Here is a 20,862-nt window from a genome sequence, read left to right as displayed (position 1 = left end):
TATCGATATGCTTTGCTTACCCAGCAGCTTTAGTGTTGAAATTTGAATGCCTCGGCAAATGGCAACCATAACAGCCTCACGTGAACTGTCTGAAGTATAGATCAGGGTGCAACAGAACATGGTTAGTGTTTTTCTCTTACAACAAAACAGCATCAGGCTAAGCCTTTCCGGCGAAGGTGAGTGAAAGTGCACATGACCTCCCGAAGTGGGTTTTGTGTGATTGATGACAAAATGCTTGGAAAACTATTGTTAAAAAAACTCTATGTCATCTAGCTCCAACAAAGTTTAGAAGTCTACCACATGACATAGGTGGTGAGCCATCCCCAACAAAATGTTAAGTGTTAAGAAGTCTAGCACAAATAACCTACTTTTAGGCAAGTCGGCGAAACACCTTAGCCAGGAGGGTCGTTTCGCCATAAAAGATCAATGTATTTTTCATAACTGCTCTGTGATGACTATTGTACACAATAAGATCATAACAGATACAGATTTTACACGAAAATAAGTAAATACCTTCACAACAATCACTATAATACTTTGCTCATATCACAGAGTGACAACTTCAACACTACGAGCAGATGGCTTGCACCTTCAGTTATTCCATCCATGGGTAATGGATTCAGCAGCTAGTTCCATGCGCATACATAGCTGAACAAAGTAAGAACAGATAGCAGTAAAATCAATCAGTTGGCTCCCTTCTCTTGAGCCTAACCATCATCCCGTTCCGTGTGTGCAGTATCACAGCGCTTTCAGGCGTCACAGCATGGCCTTCCACGAGCTCGACCTTGAAGTTGTATATGATGGAAGCAGCTGCGATCTTCATGTTGCTGAGGCCAAGGTCCTTCCCCAGGCAGCTCCTGGGCCCGGTATTGAAGGCCAGGAACTTGTAGCTTGGCTCGTGCCGGAGTCGCCCGCTCTTTGATACCCACCGCTCTGGCCTGAATTCAGCACAGTCCTTGCCCCATATCCCTTCAATCCTCCCCATGGCATAGAGCGAGAAGATGATCCGTGTGCCCTTGCTCACCCTGGTACCGTTTGGCAGGACATCGTCGTCGAGGGCCTCCTTCTCCTCAAATGGGGTCGCTGGGAAGAGCCTGAAACACAGGCAGTGTCAGGGTTAGTCACATGGCTGGGATGAGTTAGATGAGGTGAAAGATGTGTACCTAAGTGTCTCGAGGAGAGCAGCTTGGAGGTAAATAGCAGGCCGGAGCATGTCACCCTCAAAAACGGAGAGGTTCCCTGGCCACCTTGTGCTCTGCAGGGACTTGATCTCCTCAAGGATCCTCGCCTCAACATGCGGATGCTTGCACATCATGTAGAAGAACCAAGTGAGTGTGACAGCAACAAGGTCCTTGCCGGCAAAGATGAACCCCACCACCGTGTCACGCAGGAACTGCGTCTTCTGCTGCTCACTCATGTTGGGATCCATTGGCCATTTCATGTACAAGGACAGCACGTCTCCTTGGCTTTTCTTGTTCACCTGTGCCTTCCGTTTGGCGATCTCCTCATAGATGAACTGGTCGATCACCACCCTTGCATCCGCCATCTTCTTCTCGCTCCCGACCTTGAGCACCCTCAAGAGCTTCCACAAGCTCGGTGGCACGACGTGCCTGAACAGCATTCCCTCCTCCACTTCCTTGGTGGCTTGGCCAAACACAGGGATCGGACGAGACACAGACAAGCAGTCAAGGTCAGTTGCAAACACAGTGGAGTAGGAGACATCAAGCGAGAACCTCATGAAGACGCCCTCCAGCTCAACCTCAGAGCCATGCTTAGCCATGTGGTCAAGGTAGGGTAACAATACTGTGCCGGCCTTCCTCGTGATGGTGGACATGGAGAATGACCGAAAGGCACGGCTAGCAAAGACGAGCATCGCCACACGGCGCTGATACTCCCAGGATTCAGAGTCCGCCACAAGGAGCCCGTCACCTAGGATGTCAAACATCTCTGCAAACTCACTGCCTTTCGGGTAGTTCTTAAAGTTAGTGTTGAAGCAGTGGTTGACTGTGGCTGGGTCGCAGGTTGACAAGAAGTTCATGTTGAGGAACCATGGGCCAATGATCATGAAGGTGCATCCTGCCTCGCGGAGCATATCTGCAACCTTGTCATGAATGTTGTACAGATTCCTCACGAGGAAGGGAAGCATCCCAACAACAGGCCAGTTCACCGGGATGGCACTCTCCTGGCACTGCCGTATGAGGCGGAAGAGGGAGAGGCAGAAGAAGCAGATGATGGCTAGGAAGACCTCAGGGTACGACAGAAGGAAGCTCCAGAAGAAGCCCATGGTTGCACAAAGTTATGAGATGAGAGGAAAAAAGGGCATGCAGCAATTTAGGCTTCACCCTTGCCTGCTAATGTCAAACGCATGGTTTTGGTATTGCTATATATAAACTGCCTATGGGCATTGGCTTCCCCCTGGGATAGGTAATTGGTTATCCAAGAGTTTAGGATTCAGTGATTCACAACATTCATATGTCCTAATATAACTGCTATAAATCTGGAGGTCATATTATATTCTTCTATCCTAAGCAGCTTTGTTCAGCATTTGATTTCTGAAGATCACTGGATACCTGTCGATAAGCACTTAATGTAACGTGCTGACATTTCCAAATATTATATTCTCTGAAGAATCAACTCTGACCCATCACATCAAATGTGTTTACACATAAATAACCCACGCTCGAGAGCAAACAAAGCTTATATATACTTATATTGTTTTCTTAAGACTGATTATAATCCTCTTTAGACTGGTAACCGACAAGGACTCAGAACAGAGCATTTGTGCAAACCAAAATGATCATAGTCCTAACTTGTTAATTGACTTGTTACCCATGCAAACACCCAAGACGTGTGGGATTAAACTCATGCAAATTTTGTGATGCTGATGTGTTCCACGGTAAGAGGAAAGCGAGCTGTCTGTTTGCGTCACACCGACATGCCTTGGTTTTCTAACCAGAGACATTAACCAAGGGCAACCTTGTTGGAGCATTTCATAGGCCAATGTAGTAGTGTACATCAGCTAAGTCACTACATACAAACCAAATCATTACCAACTCATTTGCAGAACAATAAATATAGTGAGCAATCGACGTACCATCATTTCTAGTGCAGTTTCTCTGGTTAGCATGTCTTTAACAAAGGGGCGAATCCTAGTGAACCAACAAAGAAACTGTGGTGTATCAGAAACTTAGTAATCTTGTTCTTAGCATCATACTAAATCCCAAAACTGATGAGATATAACTTCTCTATACATGCTAAAAGGGAGGAAAAGGAGCTAAAGACTATCAGATCCGCATCACAGCAGCCTAAATCAAGGTATGTTGCCATATCAGATCCTTGCAACGAATACACAGCTGGTAAGATGTAAGACAATTGCATACTTGCGATGATAAAATTCATAGGTTCCACTTCCATCACATAGCAGGTAGGAATAGTTCATAATCACTCAGGGCAGCAGTTCATAAGCACACATAGAGTGAGAGACACCTCTAATCTAAGTGACCTTCTGGAAGAATCCGTCGATGCGGCGGGTCCCGCGTGGCAGCGGCTTCGGTGCTGCTGCTGCGGCGGCGGCTCCACCGTCGGAACCGGATCGGGCACGAGGCGCCTCCTCGGCAGCGGGAAGGCAGTCGAGGAGGAAGTCGGCGGTGGGGCGGTGCGCGCGGGCGGCGGCTCGGATATGCGCGGCGCGCACCGCCCGCCGGCCACGTTGGGCGGCGGCCGCGTGGGCGCCGGCGGCGAGGGAGCCGAGGAAGAGCTCGGTGGCCGCGGCGATGAGCAGCGACGCCTCGGCGGTCACCTTCCTGATCTCGCGGTCTACCCGGATGATCTTCTTCACCCTCGACAACGGGAGCACCGTGCTCAGCACCCCCACCTCCTCCGCCTCCGCCCGCTCCTCCTCTTCAACTTGCTCCATGGCCTCCGCCGCATCCTCCTCCTCGTCTGCCGGATCCCCCGCCTCGACCTCCACGCGCTCCTCCTCTTCAACTTGTTCCATCGCCTCGTTGGACTCGGCGGCGGCCTCCGCCGCCCCCTCCTCCCCTTCAACTTGCTCCATCGCCTTGGTGGGCTCGGCGGCGACCTCCGCCGCCTGCTCCTCCCCTTGAACCACCTCCATCGCCTCGGTGGGCTCGGCGACAGCGTCGACGGTGGCCATGGCTAGGGTTCGGGTTTGGCCAGATTTCGGCGGCCGGCGTGATGTGCCTGGAGCGAAGTGGCGGGGAACTTTGGGGATTTTTCCCGCGCGAGCGACGCAGGCGGCGGCGCTGCTGCCGCGCCGGTAAAACGACCTGCAGGCTGCAGCTGCTGAGGTAGTGGGCCGCAAAAGGCCCAACAATGCTTGTTTGTCGACTGTTCCTTACCATGCACAAATCCATCGGCCCATTCCCATCATAGTTGAGCGGCTGCTCTTCGCCTTGCCTCGGTAACAAAAACCCTCCTCTCTCTCTCCAAACAAAAAAAAAAACGATAGCAAAAATTCAGCTGGGTGAGGAGAGAAAGTACTATTTATTTCTCTCCTGGTCAACGATATCCGATGGCGACCCTGGCGGGATATGCTTAGCCAGAGTTCAGACGATGAGCAGAAACACTGTTTTTTCTCTCTCATTCAGGTGGGTCAATCTTGCTACTCCGTATTAGTTATACAGAATGCGTAATTTAGGATTATACTCCGCGCCAAAGATTTGTGCTAGTATTAGGACGTTTAATTGACTCTTCATATTGTGGTTTGACAAGGACCTTGAGATTTGACACAAGACTCGGAAATTCTATTTGGCTAATCGTGCTCGTGCAGCACGCGAACCAACAGTGGCGTGCAAACTCTTTATCTTGCTGTAGTTGTTAATGACCATACGAGCGAGGAACTGTGCGTGAAACACAGCTAAAACCATAAGCACGCAGCATGTTAATCGTGCTCCGAGCAACGCTTTCCGAAAGTGAAAATAAAACGTGTACACGGAAAAGTGAAAACTGAGAAGGTTTTAATTGGGGAGGAAAAAGGAAACTATCATGGGCGTCAAACCACACGGTACCACTCTAAATATATGCCCTTCCATTTCACAGCCACACACATGTCCGCTGCTTCATTTAATATATTTCTTTTAATTATGTCTTACCTAATTAACTAAGAGAGAAGAGAAAGAAAACCAAACATGTAGCTATGAAGAGAGGTGCAAATAATTCACGTGGTAATCTCGGACCGCATGGCATTGTCCTTTTTGTCTTGTGTGGTTGGCGCTGATAAAGCAATGAAAGAGCCTAACTATTGTCTTATGCACGCGCAAAAAAAGGGCAGCTAGCGGCGCATTCCTGAATTTTTTTTGCCCACCCGAGAAATAGTGCTAGCTCCTCTCAATCGACCAGACCTTTAATTGGAGATGCTCGTGTTAACAATATAGGAAGCAGCAAACTAGAACGGCCAGAGATATATGCTAGAGTATTTGTTTGGCACAATCTTTAACAAGCTAATTAAATCGAATATACTTTTCGACAGCATAATTAAAAGCGTAGTACGTTCTCCTGGCTGATGCAAGGACGGCAGTTCAAAAAGAGCAGAAGAAAAATAAATGTAAGGACGGCGCCTTGATCGAAATGATAGTTTCGTATGGTAGCTGGTGAAATCAGCATGCTAATTCCCCGTATTAAAACATCAACATGCACTATTAATAATATACACCAGTCCATTCCCGGCCAAACAAATGCAATATAGCTAGAACCCTGAAGGCACACTTTATATATCTGTTGTTATTGGTCGGCTTCACGTTGAAAAAGTGGAGAGACATTTTCCGGCTAAAAACAAATACTAAAAGAAAAGTCTTAGACTCTAGTAGAGCTTTCGCTCGTTGTTTTTTTCTTCATTTATTCTCTAAGCCGCGGTCAGTCCTTGTGTCAAGAATAGCACACTTTATGAGCCGCTTTCTGGAAGGAAGTAAATCAATCAGCCGCTTATTTTGAGCTGTCTATCCATCTTTTTTTGAGAATTGACTGTCTATCCGTCTCGATTCGGCGTTGTGGTACTACACTGTCTCCACTCAGTGAGTCGATACATATACCCGTCTGTCGTCGTATCTATCCATCCATCACTTTTGGAATCTGATCTGATCTGTACGTTTTGCACGGTCCAGTATCGGCCAATTGGTTGGCGCACGAACCAACCGTAGCCATCGGCACCAAAGTGGAGTTAAGTACTACGCATTGAGCTGTACGATGGAGACCAAGCCTAAGCTTATCTTAGCCTACAGCGTGTTTGTGTGAGTGTTTTAGCTAAGGGGCTAAACGTAGCGGCGAAAGGAGACGCCGGATCGGACCGGATTGGGTGGGGGGAACCTATCGAATCTTGGCGAAAGATGTACGTTATGTTCTGTGACGGCGAGGGAAATTAAAGTGTGCCTGTTATTAGTTACGACTGATGCTGAGGTGCTGACGATGAGCAGAGCCACACAAGTGCAGGCTCTTTGTCTCGGGGCGAAATTAGACCGAGTGGATACGGGAGAGCGAATTCGAGGAGAAAATGCTCGGTCCTGCGTGCGCCGGTTAGGCTGATATATCTTGAATATCTTATCTTGCGCAACATTGGTCCTAAATTTTTTTATCAAGGGAAAGTTCATTAATTTTGCACCTGCTTTGGCAAAGAGGGTCTAAGTAAGGCCCTGCCCTGTTTGATTGGTTTTAAAACTGTCTTTTGATTTTTGACTTATAAGCCACCTACCACTAGGTGTTTTTGACTTTAACTTTTTGTTTGTACCATCATCTAACAATATTAAGTCAACTGCCAAAAGCCAAAGGTGAAAGCATGCTTTTGTGACTTATAAGCAAAAAGTCAGAAAACAGTTTTACCCTAACCAAACAGGGCCTAAGTTAGACTTAAAAATCACATATCTTTTTTGTTTTGAAGAACACGGTACAAACACAGACGCTCACACACGCATACACTCACCCTTATGAACGCACACACACACCTGCCCGTATGAGCACCTCCGAGAGACTGATCCCGCAATTCTTGAGATTGATGAAGTCATCGTGGGCGCCTCGCTGTTGACGGGTAAGTCACCTACCACTAAAAGAATAGCGTCGGTAAAATCCTGAAATAAATCCAGATAAATGTGAGCACTCACGTCAAGTGCAGGATTTGAACCTGGGTGGGCTTGTCCACTACAGGGAACCACACCACATGAGTTAGGCTTAATAAAAATCACATATCTGATAACCTGATTAACGCACTTTCAAGTTTTCGCACTTTGAATATTTGACTTTGCCTTTTGTCGATATGGCATGACTTGACCGGACATCTGGACGTCCATGTAAAGAAGTTCAAATAAAATGGGAATTTCGTCTTAAAAGACTTTCCAACATTTTGGAAAAGTTTAAATAAAGTGAAAACTCGTTTGAGGATACGTTTCGTTAAAATGCAGAAAATTCATGGCAATTGTAAAAGAACCCATCATATATACAAATGTTTTGAAACCTTCTCCAATAATAGAATTCTTATATTCTTATTTCTTGATTTCATTTCCTAGTTTTTGAATTTGGAATTTTGATTATTATATATAATATTTACATTTTTGGACATTTTGTTTTCGTATCATTATTATTATTAATTTAGCGTTATTACTTTGTCCCCATCAGGTCAATTGCATATGCCAACTTGCCAAGCCATTAGGTTTAAGTGATGTACAAAAAAGAAATCCATAGCTATTATTACTTTCATTCCTAAATGTAAAAGGTTATAACTTTATCATAAATTAAACTTCTTAGAGTCTGAACAAGTTTATATAAAAATATATCAACATTTAGAATATCAAATAAGTATACTATGAAAATATACGTAGACATATTTAATATGAAAATAGAACTTCTCACATTTAGGAAAGTGCATAAGTACTACTTATGTCTATGCACAATGGTTATGACATATCCTTCCACCATTGCTTAGAGATCCAGCTGGTGATTTCCAAGGGGTCCATGCGATTCAACTACATGATGATATATTGGCATGAGAAGATGGCCACAGTCGTGAGACATGTCAAGAATGCTTAAAAAAAGTTCTGCGACAGCTTTGCAAGAAAAAGTTAGATACTGGAGCATATACACATGCACATATGATTCACTTAGGCTCAAAAGCCAATCAAAGGATGATTCCCTTCATCATGAAGCGTAGATTTAGGGTTTGGTGGCGACTACCAATCGTACAAAACATTCTGTCCAACCTCCGGGATAACATTATCAAACACGCAGGCAACGGAGAAATATAATCAAAAAGACCAGAGTACAGCTGGTGTCATCACATAAGCTCAACGCGATGGTCTAAAATAATGACGTTGCTTCATCTTGTTTAGCCTAATCCGATCAATTTAATAGAAGTCGTCTACGAATAAAATGGATGGGATAATAACCACACGGTGCCAAAGCCTTTGACCGGTGGAGGGTGGAGGTTATAATTTTTTATTTTTTTGAAAAAATGGAATTGAATCGCCATTCTAGCATTTGGGATTTGAACAGACCATATTATCAGGGGATTTCAAACATGGAGAGCCATATTTTTTTTAAAGAAAACTAGTGTTAAATAATTGGCATCTGGAGTAGATGGCACCCCTCCCTCAAAGAGAAAGAGAACGAAAAAAAGATGGCATCCCTTACATTACCAATTTACCATGGCCAATCACCATGATGTGATGTCAACGGATTAGGCTAATTCGGCAGAGGTCAACGTAACTGCGCGTCAAAAGACAGGTAAAGGCGCTGTTTCCTGCCGAGTCGCCAAAGACAAGTACGCGTGGCCCAGAACACCCCGTCGAGGAGGGGCACGCACGGGTCACGACTCCGCTGCTCGCATTTTTGCATTTCCCATTCAGGCCGATTTATATATACAAGGCTCGTTAGGCGTCACCTGATCGCCTACGCGGCTTGGCTTGGCTGAGCGCTCGAACCCCATCCCCATGTGCTCTTGTTCTTGTTCTTGTCCTCTCTAACGACATCGATCGCGAGTTCACGGGATCGAGCCCGCAGCAGCAGAAGCTTTCAGATTCAGTTAGCTTTGCAGGCAGGCAGCGGAAGAAGGAGAAGAAGGCAGAAGCAGAGCTTTGTTGTGAGCTGAACTTTTGGCGCCAGGAAGAGATATGGTGGAGGCGGAGAAACAGAGGAAGCCAGGAGCTCAGGTACTGTATACAGTAAGTGGAGAGACTGTCTGATCTTGTTTTCGTGATTTGGTGCTTGAATTTTGAATTCTGGGTATGTGTGTCGTGTGCAGGCGTTCTGGCCCAAGGTGGTGCTCAAGAAATGGCTCAACCTGAGGAGCAAGGACGCCAAGTTCGACGCCGATGAGGAAGATGACCTCGACGACGGCGACCAAGGTAAGCAGTTGGCCTCTCAAGAACAGCTCGCGACGTAACCAATTTCCCTCCTCTGACTCTTGTTCCCATCTCCAGCAGAAGACAACTGCGGCTGCGACGGCGACGGCGGCGTGGAGGCTCCCGGTGAGTCCTTTGTTTCCGTTTTACTTGGATTCTGCCTTTTTTTTCAAGCTGGGATCGGCGAGGTGTTCTTTCCCGATTCTCAATTGGCGGGCGAAAAGTGCAGCTTTGGACTGCTTGTTTATCCCCTTTTGGGGTAAAGACACACGATACGTAGCCAATTTCCATTGGGTCGAATTAACAAACCTTCTTCGATTCCATTGATACCAAAATTTCCCAATTTCCCCATTCCAAAACCAATTGAAGTGTTAACGGTTTCCTTGTCCGGTCGTCAGACGAGGAGAGCCGCCCGGCCGCGCCGTACAGGCTGCGGCGGCGGAACTCGGAGACGATGCGCGCGCAGTACATCGACACCAGGGAGCTGAGGATCTTCGTGGGCACGTTCAACGCCGCCGGTGTTCCGCCGCCGCCGTGCTCCGGCCCGGACATTGCCGAGTGGCTGGACATTGACACTGCCGGCGGCGGCGAGCTGGCCGACGTGTACGTGCTCGGGTTCCAGGAGGTGGTGCCGCTGAACGCCGGCAACGTGTTCGGCGCCGAGGACGCCGGGCCGGCCATGGCGTGGGAGGAGCTGATCCGGGACACGCTGACGCAGGCCGGGCCCAGGCCCAGGCCCAGGTACCGGAGCCAGCCGGCCACGCCGGCCCGCTCCTTCGACGCCGCCGAGCTGTTGTTCCACGGCGTCGCCGGCAACGACACCGAAGACGAGGAGGAGGAGGAGGAATTCGGCTTCCCGGTGCTGCGGGCTGAGGAAGAGGACTACGTAGCTGTTACGCCCAGGAAGGTCGGAGCCATGGCGGATGATCCAGAAGACGGGGACCGAGAAGAGCAGCGGCAGAGGGCGCTTGTGAAGACGCTGAGCAAGACGGACCGGATCGGGCTCGCGTGGCCTGAGCCGCCGCTGGACTTGCTGGCAAAGCAGCACGCCCTGGCAACCGCCGACGACCCGGCCGCCATGGCCGACCCTGAGGACCGCGACCTCGGCAACTGCGACAAGACGAAGAAGACGAAGGGCGGCGGGAGGTCGCCGTTCGTGAGGATCGTGAGCAAGCAGATGGTGGGCATCTTCCTGACGGTGTGGGTGCGGCGTGAGCTAAGGAAGTGCGTGCACAACCTCAAGGTCTCCACCGTCGGCGTGGGCGCCATGGGGTACATCGGCAACAAGGGGGCCGTGTCGGCGAGCATGTCCATCTACCAGACCATGTTCTGCTTCGTGTGCACCCACCTGTCGGCCGGCGAGCGGCCCGCCGACCTCCTCAAGCGCAACGCCGACGTGCACGAGATCCACCGCCGCACGCGCTTCTCCGCCTCCAACGCCGCCGGGCCCGGGCTCGAGCTGCCCCGCGAAATCCACGACCACGAGTAATCAATCTATCAATCAATAATCAGCACGCATCGATCCCTAGTACATTGCATCGATCAATTTCATCACGAAATCTGACATGTTCTTCTGATTTGCAGGAGGATTTTCTGGCTGGGGGACCTCAACTACCGGATCGAGGTGCCGTACGAGCGGGCGCACGGGCTCGTGGCAGCCATGGACTGGGCTCGGCTGGCGGAGAAGGACCAGCTGAAGCGGGAGCTGAGGAAGGGGCGGGCGTTCGACGGGTGGGCGGAGGGGGTGCTGGAGTTCGCACCGACTTACAAGTACGAGATCGGGCCGCCGGCGCCGGCGCGGGGGAAGAAGAAGGGCAGGAGCAGGTACATCGGGGACGACGGGAAGGGCGGCAGGAGGACGCCGGCGTGGTGCGACCGGGTGCTGTCGTACGGGAAAGGGATCCGGCTGCTGCGGTACGCGCGGGCGGAGATGGCCATGTCGGACCACCGGCCCGTGGCGGCGACTTACGGCGCCGAGGTGGAGGTGTTCTGCGGGAGGAAGCTGCAGCGGGCGCTCACGCTGACCAAGGCCGAGGTGGAGCGCGGGGAGGCCGTCGTCGTCGTGCCGCCGCCGCCGCCGCCGGACCTCGATTTCTGATCTACATGTATTTTTGGGCACGGCTGCTTCTCGCTCGGCTGAGCTCCTGAGGAATTTTTGTTTCTGTGAACTCGGTCGAGAGATCACTGCAGTCCTATCTCCATGATGAGTCTGATTAATTCAGCGTTGGATTCACTAGCCTGTAACCTCTGTTTCCAGCCCCGTGTGCGTGTTTTTTTCCTTTCTCTTTTAGGCCTTTGTCCGAATGTTCTTTTTGGGCCTGCCAACTTGGGCTCTGTAGTAGTAGGCCTTAAGAAAAGCTCGAGAGTCCTGTGATGGAACTGAATTACAAAGGAGTGTAAAAAAAAACCCAAAGCCTAACGGACGCAGCTGCACTATTGCAACGCTCCTGGCGCACGCACGGCAACGCCGAACGACCGGGAATTTGCTTCTTCTTTTTTTATCAAAGGGTTCCCCCAGTTTCCTTAATGAAACATAGTATAGTTTACAGAAGTTTAAAACAGAAAGGAAAAAAAAACAGAACTGCAAACACAAAGACTTCTCCGAACAGGTGGAGCAACAGGTGATAGACCAGTCGCAGCCGATAACGAAAAAACGGAGAAGATGAGAACAGCAGATCATCCACAGCCAACGCTACAACAACGCAGAGGAGAAAGACAACTGCGAAACAGCGGCACGCAAGGCGTACAGGCCATGAGGGCACAACATATCACGTCAGAATTCTTCGACAGAGAGGAGCCCAGCCGCTGTAACGATTGAAGATCTCCGCAGCCACCATCTTCAACATCCTAGCTCCTTGTCGCAGCGCTTTTTCCACCTCTGTTTTCTGCAATTCAGAGCAAAACTCAATCCAGTGACAAATCTGAAAAACCACCCCAATGGGGTCATAAGGCATGACATTTTCAAAACATGCCCTGTTCCTGGTCTTCCACACAGCCCAGAAAAAAGCTGCAAGAAAAACCTTAGCAGCAGCTAACTCAACCCCCCAAACTCAATCCGGGAATTTGCTATCCGATCGATCGGGTTGGGCTACGTGTGTGTGCTCCTCTGCCGTTCTAAATTCTGATCCATTGGGTAATAGTTAATGATTGCACCAAGCAACCAGCTTCCTGGCCTCCTGGACCCAATAACTTCTGGCCTAGTTTCCCAGGGGCTGCCCATTGAGAACAAATCACAACAACTATTTGCTCTTAGTTTTTAAATACTCCCTTCGTTTCATATTAAGTGACTCAAATTTGTCAAAATATGCATGTATACGTATCTAAAAAACGTCTAGATACATGTAATATTACGTCACTTAATATGGGACGGGGGAAGTATAAGAAGTCACATTTTTTGTCTTAAATTAAAAAAATTAAATTGACCAAGTTTATATAATAAATATATTTTATATTATACTTATAAACTATGTCAAACTTGAAAATTTTGACTGAAGACAAAGACAGAACTTCTCATATTTAGAATCAGAGGTAGTAGCTCTCTAAACGACCAAGTGAAGGGGGTTCTCTAATGTACACTGAGAAATAAATTGTGAGTCTGCCATTATGCATTTGTATACAAATAAATGAACGAGCTGAGGTAGTAAAACATAGGAAAAATATTTTTAGTTCTTTATAGAATTACGAAGGTCAATGTTCCACATGACTACAGATGTTGCGCCATTGGCAGTTGTTTGACTCGAATTGGGGATTGCAGAGTTTTAGGTTCCCTGTGTCTCGTAAGGACAACCCAGTTAATTGTGTCTGTTGGTTAATCATGCAAAACATGTTTGATCAAGTTGTGCTGTCATCGTCTGAAGCTCAATATGTCCTACAAATATATATACGGGAGGCTGCAGCAGATCTTCTGTGTCATACGGGCCAAAAATAACGAGTAAGCACAATAGACCACGGGCTCGTCTGGGTCATTTATGAGAAATAATTTTAAAACGGTTAATTGAATGTGAGCACCAGTGGTCTAGTGGTAGAATAGTACCCTGCCACGGTACAGACCCGGGTTCGATTCCCGGCTGGTGCAGATCGTTTTTCTATTTTGGCCTGCTCTCTGCGTTTTTTCGTTCCGTGGAACTCATCCACGGTACAGCACAACTACTCTTGGCTGTCTGAACTATGCTGAGCCAGTGTGCGCGTAAACAACACCCTGCCTGCTCCGCGATTCCACATGTTAACACACAGGCCGGTGACAATGGATTCTGGTTTCTGAGGCAACACTTCCCCATTTATCCAGTCACTACACTCTCTCACTCGTTAAAAACATCTCTCATCAGTGATCACGCGACGCCCGTCTTGCCAGAGAAACCCGCAAAAAATGCACTACTGATCCGCAGCAATGCAGTAGAACAAGTAGCAAAAGATAACACCGAATTAATGAACATCCTCCTGCAGCTGCAGTGTGCTAATCAGAATTTTAACACACGTAGATCAGAACTCGAGGTCCGGCGGCGGCCGTGGCACGACGGCGGCGGCCTCCCCGCGCTCCACCTTGGCCGTGGTGAGCGCGAGCACCCGCTGCAGCTTCCTCCCGCAGAACACCTCCACCTCGGCGCCGTACGTGGCCGCCACGGGCCGGTGGTCCGACGTGGCCATCTCCACCCGCGTATACCGCAGCAGCCGCAGCCCTTTCCCGTACGACAGCACCCTGTCGCACCACGCCGGCGTCCTCCTCCCGCCCTTCCCGTCGTCCCCGATGTACCTGCTCTTCTGCGCCGGCGGCCCGATCTCGTACTTGTAAGTCGGCGCGAACTCCAGCGCCCCCTCCGCCCACCCCTCGAACGCCCGCCCCTTCCGCAGCTCCCGCTTCAGCTGGTCCTTCTCCGCCAGCCCAGCCCAGTCCATGGCCGCCACGAGCCCGTGTGCCCGATCGTACGGCACCTCGATCCGGTAGTTGAGGTCCCCCAGCCAGAAAATCCTCCTGCAAATCAGAAGAACATGTCAGATTTCGTGATGGAATTGATCGACGCAATGTACTAGGGATCGATGCGTGGTGATTATTGATTGATTGATCGATTACTCGTGGTCGTGGATTTCTCGGGGCAGCTCGAGGCCGGCGGCGTTGGAGGCGGCGGAGAAGCGCGTTCGGCGGTGGATCTCGTGCACGTCGGTGTTGCGCTTGAGGAGGTCGGCGGGGCGCTCGCCGGCCGCCAGGTGGGTGCACACGAAGCAGAAGGTGGTCTGGTGGATGGACATGCTCGCCGACACCGCCCCTTTGTTGCCGGCTTTGCCCGTGGCGCCCACGCCGACGGTGGAGACCTTGATGTTGTGCACGAATTTCCTGAGCTCTCGCCGCACCCACACCGTCAGGAAGATGCCCACCATCTGCTTGCTCACCATCCTCACGAACGGCTCACAATCCTTCTTCTCCTTCTTCTCATTGTAGTTGCCTAAGTCGGCGGTTGTCAGCTTGGCCAGCAAGTGCAGCGGCGGCTCCGGCCACGCGAGGCTGACCCGGTCCGACGTGTCGGTGTCGTCGCCGTGGAAGGAGCGAGCCGGCGTGGCCGGGTGGCTCCGGCACCTGGGCCTGGAGCCGGCCCGGCGCAGCGTGTCCCGGATCAGCTCCTCCCACGCCATGCCCGGCCCGAGGTCCTCCGCGCCGGACACGACGCCGGCGTTCAGCGGCACCACCTCCTGGAACCCGAGCACGTACACGTCAGCCTGCTCGCCGTCGCCGCCGGCAAGGTCAATGTCCATCCACTCGGCGATGTCCGGGCCGGAGGACGGCGACGGCGGGATGCCGGCGGCGTTGAACGTGCCCACGAAGACCCTGAGCTCCCTCGTGTCGATGTACTCGGCGCGCATCGTCGCGGAGTTCTGCCGCCGCAGAAGCCTGAACGGCGCCGCGGGGCGGCTCTCCTCGTCTGACTCACCGGGAATCTTCACGTCGCCGTCGAGGTCATCTTCGCTGTTGGTGTTAGAGTTGGAGTCCTTGCTCCTGAGGTTGAGCCATTTCTTGAGCACCACCTTGGGCCAGAAGGCCCAGACCGCCTGCACACAATGTCAACCAGAATTCAATATTCAAGCACCAAAGAAGAAGATCGACCACACAGAACGTCTCTCCTCTTACTATATACATTACCTGATCTACTGGCTTCCTCTGCTTCTCGGCCACCATATCGCTAAAAGTTCAGCTCAGAACAAAGCTCTGCTTCCTTCAGGTTTCTCCTCCCCCTCCCTCGCTCCCTTCCTTCAAGCTAACTGAATCTGAATGACTCACTCGCTCAACAAGATCGAGCACATGGTGGTTTTGGTTGGAGCGCTAGCTAAGCCAAGACGCACAGGCGATCAGGTGGCGCCAAACGAGCCGTGTATATATAACTCAAATGGGGACGGTGTAAAGATTCGAGCAGCGAGCTCTAGCTAGTTGAGTTGTGCCTTGTGCGTGAGCTCCTCCACGGGATGTCTGGCCCGCTGGCCGGCAGCTAGCGGCAGGGAAAGGCAGGCCACTGTTGTGGCGTGCGCGCGGCGCGGGCTGACAGTGCATGCAGGGGCCCGATCCGACGGGCCGGACTGATTCGATGGCACAAGCCCTGCCGGCGGCCCACATCGTTTAATTTGCATACGTGCGTCACGGCCAGGGGCGTCATGAGGTCGTCACGCCCCGGAGGTCACCATGGATCCGGTGGCAACGTTATTGGGTGACCATGGCCAGGTTTGCCACTGTATGTCTCTTTGTTGGGTTTTTGTCAATTTTTCAAAGTTAACCAAGGCCGTTTTGGTCGCCAGAAAGAGAGACCCCACAAAATTCAAAGTTCTCGCGAAACTGTGCAAGTTCTTTGAAATTTCTGATAGCGCCATCCAAGATGTATTTTTTTTAGGAAAGATGTTTTTTTTTTTTTGAAATTTCTGATAGCGCCATCCAAGATGTTTGAAAGTTCCATGAAAAGGTTGAAACTTCTCTCGGAAAATTCTCCAACAATGCGTGTGTATGTGTACAACTGTCATGCAAATTTCTTTCAGCTAGTTCTTGAACGCATACACAGGAAAGGAAAGACTACTGCCGCTCAGCCGCTGAGAGCTACTTCTTTCGGTCAATTCTTTCAGTGAGGCCGGCAGCGGCAGGCAAAGGCAGCCACACCCCGTGATGGCCTGGGCGAGGGAATCCAGGGTTCCGGTGTCCCGCCGGGCTGGATACGACGGCACCCTGCCAGGGCGCGGCCCGTGGCCTGGCCTCTCTCTGCGTACGGGCAGCTCGGCAGTGCCTTTAACGACTTGACCATTCCTACATCTCTACGTTCATGCGTGCCTGAGTCCTGAGTCCTGAGACCAATTCCAATGCTGGCTGGCTGTCACGTGAATCCATGGTTGTCGCAGCAGTTCCTTTAACGACTTGACCCATAGAGATGAGGAATATGCCCTCTCACGCTTCGATTTACACAGGCCAGAACTCAGAACACAAGAATTGCAGCAAAATATAGAGAACATGCCCATCATTTAGAGGTGAATAAGCTTAAGATATTCGCAGGGATAAACAAACCACACAAGAAAACTCTCATAAATTTTGATGTTGTTCGACGCACAGGAGTTTGCACCATAAATTCACGTGTGCCACCGACAGTGCAGTTCGCCATCAAAACGAGATGATGCAATATAGGAGTTCTTAGGCTACACTGCACAATGTGCCAACTGTTTTAAATTACGCCAAGCAATGTTCTTAGAAGCAAATTCCTATTGCGTGCTGAAAACGCTCCAAAGAACATGCTACTCCCTCTGTCCAACAAAGGATGTCTCAAGTTTGACCAAATTTGAATGCATCTATACACTAAGTCATGTCTAGATACATTCAAATTTTGACAAAGTTGAGACATCTTTTGTTGGACGGAGGGAGTATAAAATTTTCAAGCAATTGCGAACATTTGCGCTTGCTAAATACACTAAGTCATGTCTACATACATTCAAATTTAGACAAACTTGAGACATCTTTTATTGGACGGAGGAGGTATAAAATTTCCAGGCAATTGCGAACATTTGCGCTTGCTAACTAAATTTATGCATGTGAGCCACCATCAAGGTATGATGCTCTGGAACTCGCGTGATAAATTTCCAATGTATGGCCCACTAATATAAATTGTTAGCTTGATAAATGTAAACGTTTATCAACTTGCAATGTTCAGAAATGTGCAATGTATGTGAAATTTACAATGATTGGAAATTTACAGGTATGAAAATACACAATTTTACACGATTTGAACAAAAAAAAAATTGGTATGCAAGAGTTGTATGCATATTCTCAGGAGTAGTATGCAAAATTTTCACCACCACACTTGACGCAAGCAAAGAGAATGAAATGTACTCCCTCCGTTCCATAATTCTCGTCTCAAATTTGCCCAAAAATGGATGTATCTATTCGTAAAAAGTATCTAGATACATGTAAAATTTCGAGAACGGAGATAGTATAAACAAGACGGGATACCCTACTATGCTGGGCGTTGTCTTTTTGCTTGTTTCAACAGCAATCTGCATCTACAGGAAAGTTCCTGGACGGCAAGATATTCCAGGAGACACGCACAAGCATGTAAGTATCAGATGATGATATAGCAAAGGGCCACTCCCAAGTGAAAAAGTGACTAACTGCGCAGGCTTAATTACAGAACGAGAGTCAAAGAGAGTGCCAGTGTGGCCACACAACAAAATGAAATATTTGCACACGAAACTGGCAACTACGAGACGAATCATACAGCTGATAAACAACACTAGACGAGCTACTCAAAATGCCATAAACCTAGAAAAAAGAATGTGCTGCGGGAATGATCACTAATTTGCTCGTCGGAGTATTCCGGCCTTTGTCTGCCAGTACCGGTCAAATCGCTGCCTTGCGTACTCATCGTACTCGAAGTCAATGTTCTTGTTCACGTGCTCCTGGAGACAGATGGGAGAAATGAAAACCGATCAGCTTCAGTAGAACACTTTACTGAGTAAGATAAAATGCCTATTGCCGTGCCGTGGAGCTTACCGAGACTGCTCCCCAGAGACCCCAAAAGAGATGGCTTGCAAGAGTATATTTCCCAATCAATTCAAGTAAATTTTCAACTTCCACTTCTGGTGATTTTTCACCTGACAAACAGAAGAAACATTTCAGAAACGGCACACTTGAGGGTCATGTTAAAAGCAATTTTAGAATGCATTCTGAAGTATTCATTTTCTTAGTACAGCATAGTGTAGTGGTCCTCAAATAACTTCGCCGTTACCTGGATAGCTAAGGTAAGTCTGAACAAATCGCCGCTGTTCATCCATATCTGGAATTATGCAGGCGAATCAAACAAGTAGTCAACAAACAAATAGAAGCGCAAGACACTTCAAATTCAATATAGTTTGGCACATAATCTGGTTATGAATAGCACTTACCAGGGTATTTTGTGAAGTCCAGAACATGTGGTGTAGCTGTATGATAATCAGCAGACATCTCACAAAAGTGATTAGCAATGTCAAATGCTACAGGGTTAAAACTGGCGTACTCGTAGTCCTGAAGGGTATAAGAGAACAATCAGGTACAGAAAATATAAAGGGGCAACCAAATATGTCCCCATCCCTTGTTACTAAGCGATGTTGTAAGGGTAAGCTATTCATAATTCAGCATTTCTTTTTTGTACCTTTTTCTGATTATATGCAACCAGGTGTGAGTTTATGCATAAATAACAAACCCGATTGGGGTAGAAATAAAGAGCAACAGCTGTTTATTTGTGTTCACAGAAACAAGGAAGAACTACTTACAATTAAGGTCACTTGTCTAGTCTCTTCATATATCATAATGTTTCCATACTGTAAATCATTATGGCAAAACACTACTCTCTGATCAAACCCTGACAATGCATCCTCCAGCTCTGTAATCTCATTGCCAAGCGTCTCCAACCGGAATTCCTTAGCCTCCTCTGCCGAGCACCTGCCACGAGCTTCCTCAAGCCACCGTCTACAGCACGGCGTAATTAGCTTCTGATCATGATCCCCACGGTTGTTGCTATAGCCTAAGAAAAAAAAAATCATACCTCAGCCTCTGCCACAATGACACGTTCTTGGGTCCAGGCATGTCAAGCTCGTGAAACTCCCGCAGCTTCTTGGCAATCAGCGAGGATATCTGCTCGTCGCGCAGATCCTCCGCCGAGAGCGTCTGAGCAAACAAGAAGGCCAGCCGCATCAAAGAGGAGGAATGGCACTAATAAGTCAGTACTAAGGATCAGAGCCATTGACACATGGGCGATGGTGAGGCGTGCGTGCGTACGTACCCTAGCGTTGATGAACTCCTCGACGCGGCCCTGGGGGAAGCGGCCGAGGAGGCGGGGGCCCTGGCCGTGGCGGGACATGCACTCGAAGGTGCGGACCTCGTCGGCGCGGTCGAAGAAGACCTCGACGCCCTGGCCGTAGATGCGGACGAGCACCTTGCGCGGGTCGCCCTCGCCGCCGGGCCAGGTGATCCGGAAGACCTCGTTGGTGAGGGCGCCCTTGAGCTGCGACACGACGAGCGCGGCGGGGTCGACGTCGCCGCCCCAGAGCTCCCCGGCGAGGCGGTGCAGGATCCGGCGCGCCTCCTCGGGGATGCGGTCGATGCTGGTGCTCCGCTTCAGGGCGGCCCCGTTAGGCGCCGGGTCCACGGCGGCCATTGGCGGCGGCGGCGGCGGCGCGCGGAGGCGATCTGCGGGTTCGAGAGGGGTGGGGTGAGAGTCGTGGCGCTTGGGGAGTTGCTTTGATAGGGGAGGGAAGAAATGGGATTCGGGGTTTGGGCTTTTGGGCTTTTGGAATGGGAATCGGATCGGATCGGAATCGGGATCGGTGAGGGGAAAAGCAGAGGCAGGCGAAGCTTCCAGTTCCAGGGACGAGGAGCCACGTCAGGCGTCACGGTGGACTAGCTGTACGTATCAGGGGGACACGTGGGAGCGAGACAGATGCGAGTTTCCCTTTCCCGTGCATTCACGTTCACGTTTTGGCCGATTCAATTACGTAGTACAAGAGTTTACGCTGACAGCAGACTCTTTTCTGCTTTTGCTGAAGCCGGCAGGGAACAAAATCCAATACCTACAGATGGGTTTGGGTTCTGAATTTCTGATTGAAGCAGTAACTCGATGTACGATACTACGATTGTACGACTTCTTCTCTTTTTGTCGTTGAAAAACTCGACTAATTGACAGGCAGTTTTTTTTTCTTCCCGTTAAGTTAAGACTTCGTTGTACCGTGAGTAACTTCTGGGCTCCGAATGCATGTAAATTTGGAGGAAAAGGAATGGAGTTCCTCATAAGAACAGTTGCTGAAAAACTAAAAAAAGAAGGAACACACTCCTGCATATTTCCCACAATTAAAAAAAAAACTCCGTGCACTTGTCACCACTGGCTTCGCATCTCTACGCATCGGGAAAGAATTTCGTAGCAGAATGTGGACCGAGAAGAGTTGATAGAGCTGTGAAAGAGTCGCTGGAACATACATTGGTGGTTGAAGGAAGAGGCGGCGCTGACTCCGGCGGATGGCGGGGACGCCGGGA

General features: G+C 49.5%; 5 protein-coding genes and 1 non-coding gene across 10 annotated transcripts; 2 read left to right on the top strand and 4 right to left on the bottom strand.

The window, feature by feature from the left end:
• Positions 1-408: 408 nt before the first annotated feature.
• Positions 409-2,321, bottom strand: LOC100844053 (noroxomaritidine synthase). Its single transcript, XM_003564379.4, has 2 exons — positions 1,164-2,321; positions 409-1,094 (listed from the first exon to the last, which is right to left on the bottom strand). The coding sequence occupies exons 1-2, from the start codon at positions 2,282-2,284 to the stop codon at positions 680-682; spliced, it is 1,536 nt and encodes a 511-aa protein (XP_003564427.1). The 5' UTR covers positions 2,285-2,321; the 3' UTR covers positions 409-679.
• Positions 2,322-3,010: 689 nt separating this feature from the next.
• Positions 3,011-4,438, bottom strand: LOC100830304 (translation initiation factor IF-2). Of its 2 annotated transcripts, none has more exons than XM_003565390.4 (2): positions 3,487-4,438; positions 3,011-3,149 (listed from the first exon to the last, which is right to left on the bottom strand). In XM_003565390.4, exon 1 carries the CDS (start codon positions 4,154-4,156, stop codon positions 3,494-3,496), a length of 663 nt encoding a protein of 220 aa, XP_003565438.1. In that variant the 5' UTR covers positions 4,157-4,438; the 3' UTR covers positions 3,011-3,149; positions 3,487-3,493. The 2 variants fall into 2 exon arrangements, with proteins under 2 accessions (XP_003565438.1, XP_014753807.1); XM_014898321.2 differs by having other exon boundaries at positions 3,041-3,169.
• Positions 4,439-8,759: 4,321 nt separating this feature from the next.
• LOC100829999 (type IV inositol polyphosphate 5-phosphatase 3) lies at positions 8,760-11,845 on the top strand. Of its 4 annotated transcripts, none has more exons than XM_010232249.3 (5): positions 8,760-9,164; positions 9,245-9,347; positions 9,426-9,470; positions 9,743-10,829; positions 10,929-11,845. In XM_010232249.3, the coding sequence occupies exons 1-5, from the start codon at positions 9,114-9,116 to the stop codon at positions 11,440-11,442; spliced, it is 1,800 nt and encodes a 599-aa protein (XP_010230551.1). In that variant the 5' UTR covers positions 8,760-9,113; the 3' UTR covers positions 11,443-11,845. The 4 variants fall into 4 exon arrangements, with proteins under 4 accessions (XP_010230551.1, XP_010230550.1, XP_010230553.1 ...); XM_010232248.3 differs by having other exon boundaries at positions 9,423-9,470; XM_010232251.3 differs by having other exon boundaries at positions 8,762-9,152.
• Positions 11,846-13,348: 1,503 nt separating this feature from the next.
• Positions 13,349-13,419, top strand: TRNAG-GCC. Its single transcript has one exon. It is a non-coding gene; the product is annotated as a tRNA-Gly (tRNA).
• A 73-nt stretch (positions 13,420-13,492) lies between these two features.
• On the bottom strand, positions 13,493-15,696 carry LOC100829688 (type I inositol polyphosphate 5-phosphatase 1). Its single transcript, XM_003565388.3, has 3 exons — positions 15,475-15,696; positions 14,413-15,383; positions 13,493-14,313 (listed from the first exon to the last, which is right to left on the bottom strand). The coding sequence occupies exons 1-3, from the start codon at positions 15,508-15,510 to the stop codon at positions 13,824-13,826; spliced, it is 1,497 nt and encodes a 498-aa protein (XP_003565436.1). The 5' UTR covers positions 15,511-15,696; the 3' UTR covers positions 13,493-13,823.
• A 2,215-nt stretch (positions 15,697-17,911) lies between these two features.
• On the bottom strand, positions 17,912-20,111 carry LOC100834585 (probable choline kinase 2). Its single transcript, XM_003564349.4, has 7 exons — positions 19,616-20,111; positions 19,379-19,500; positions 19,107-19,302; positions 18,741-18,858; positions 18,584-18,631; positions 18,349-18,449; positions 17,912-18,254 (listed from the first exon to the last, which is right to left on the bottom strand). Exons 1-7 carry the CDS (start codon positions 19,988-19,990, stop codon positions 18,150-18,152), a joined length of 1,065 nt encoding a protein of 354 aa, XP_003564397.1. The 5' UTR covers positions 19,991-20,111; the 3' UTR covers positions 17,912-18,149.
• Positions 20,112-20,862: the final 751 nt, after the last annotated feature.

Source organism: Brachypodium distachyon, chromosome 2 (assembly GCF_000005505.3).
Source record: "Brachypodium distachyon strain Bd21 chromosome 2, Brachypodium_distachyon_v3.0, whole genome shotgun sequence".
NCBI lineage: Eukaryota > Viridiplantae > Streptophyta > Magnoliopsida > Poales > Poaceae > Brachypodium > Brachypodium distachyon.
The sequence above is the reverse complement of the archived record's forward strand: the minus strand, read 5'-3'. Positions and strand labels throughout refer to the sequence as shown.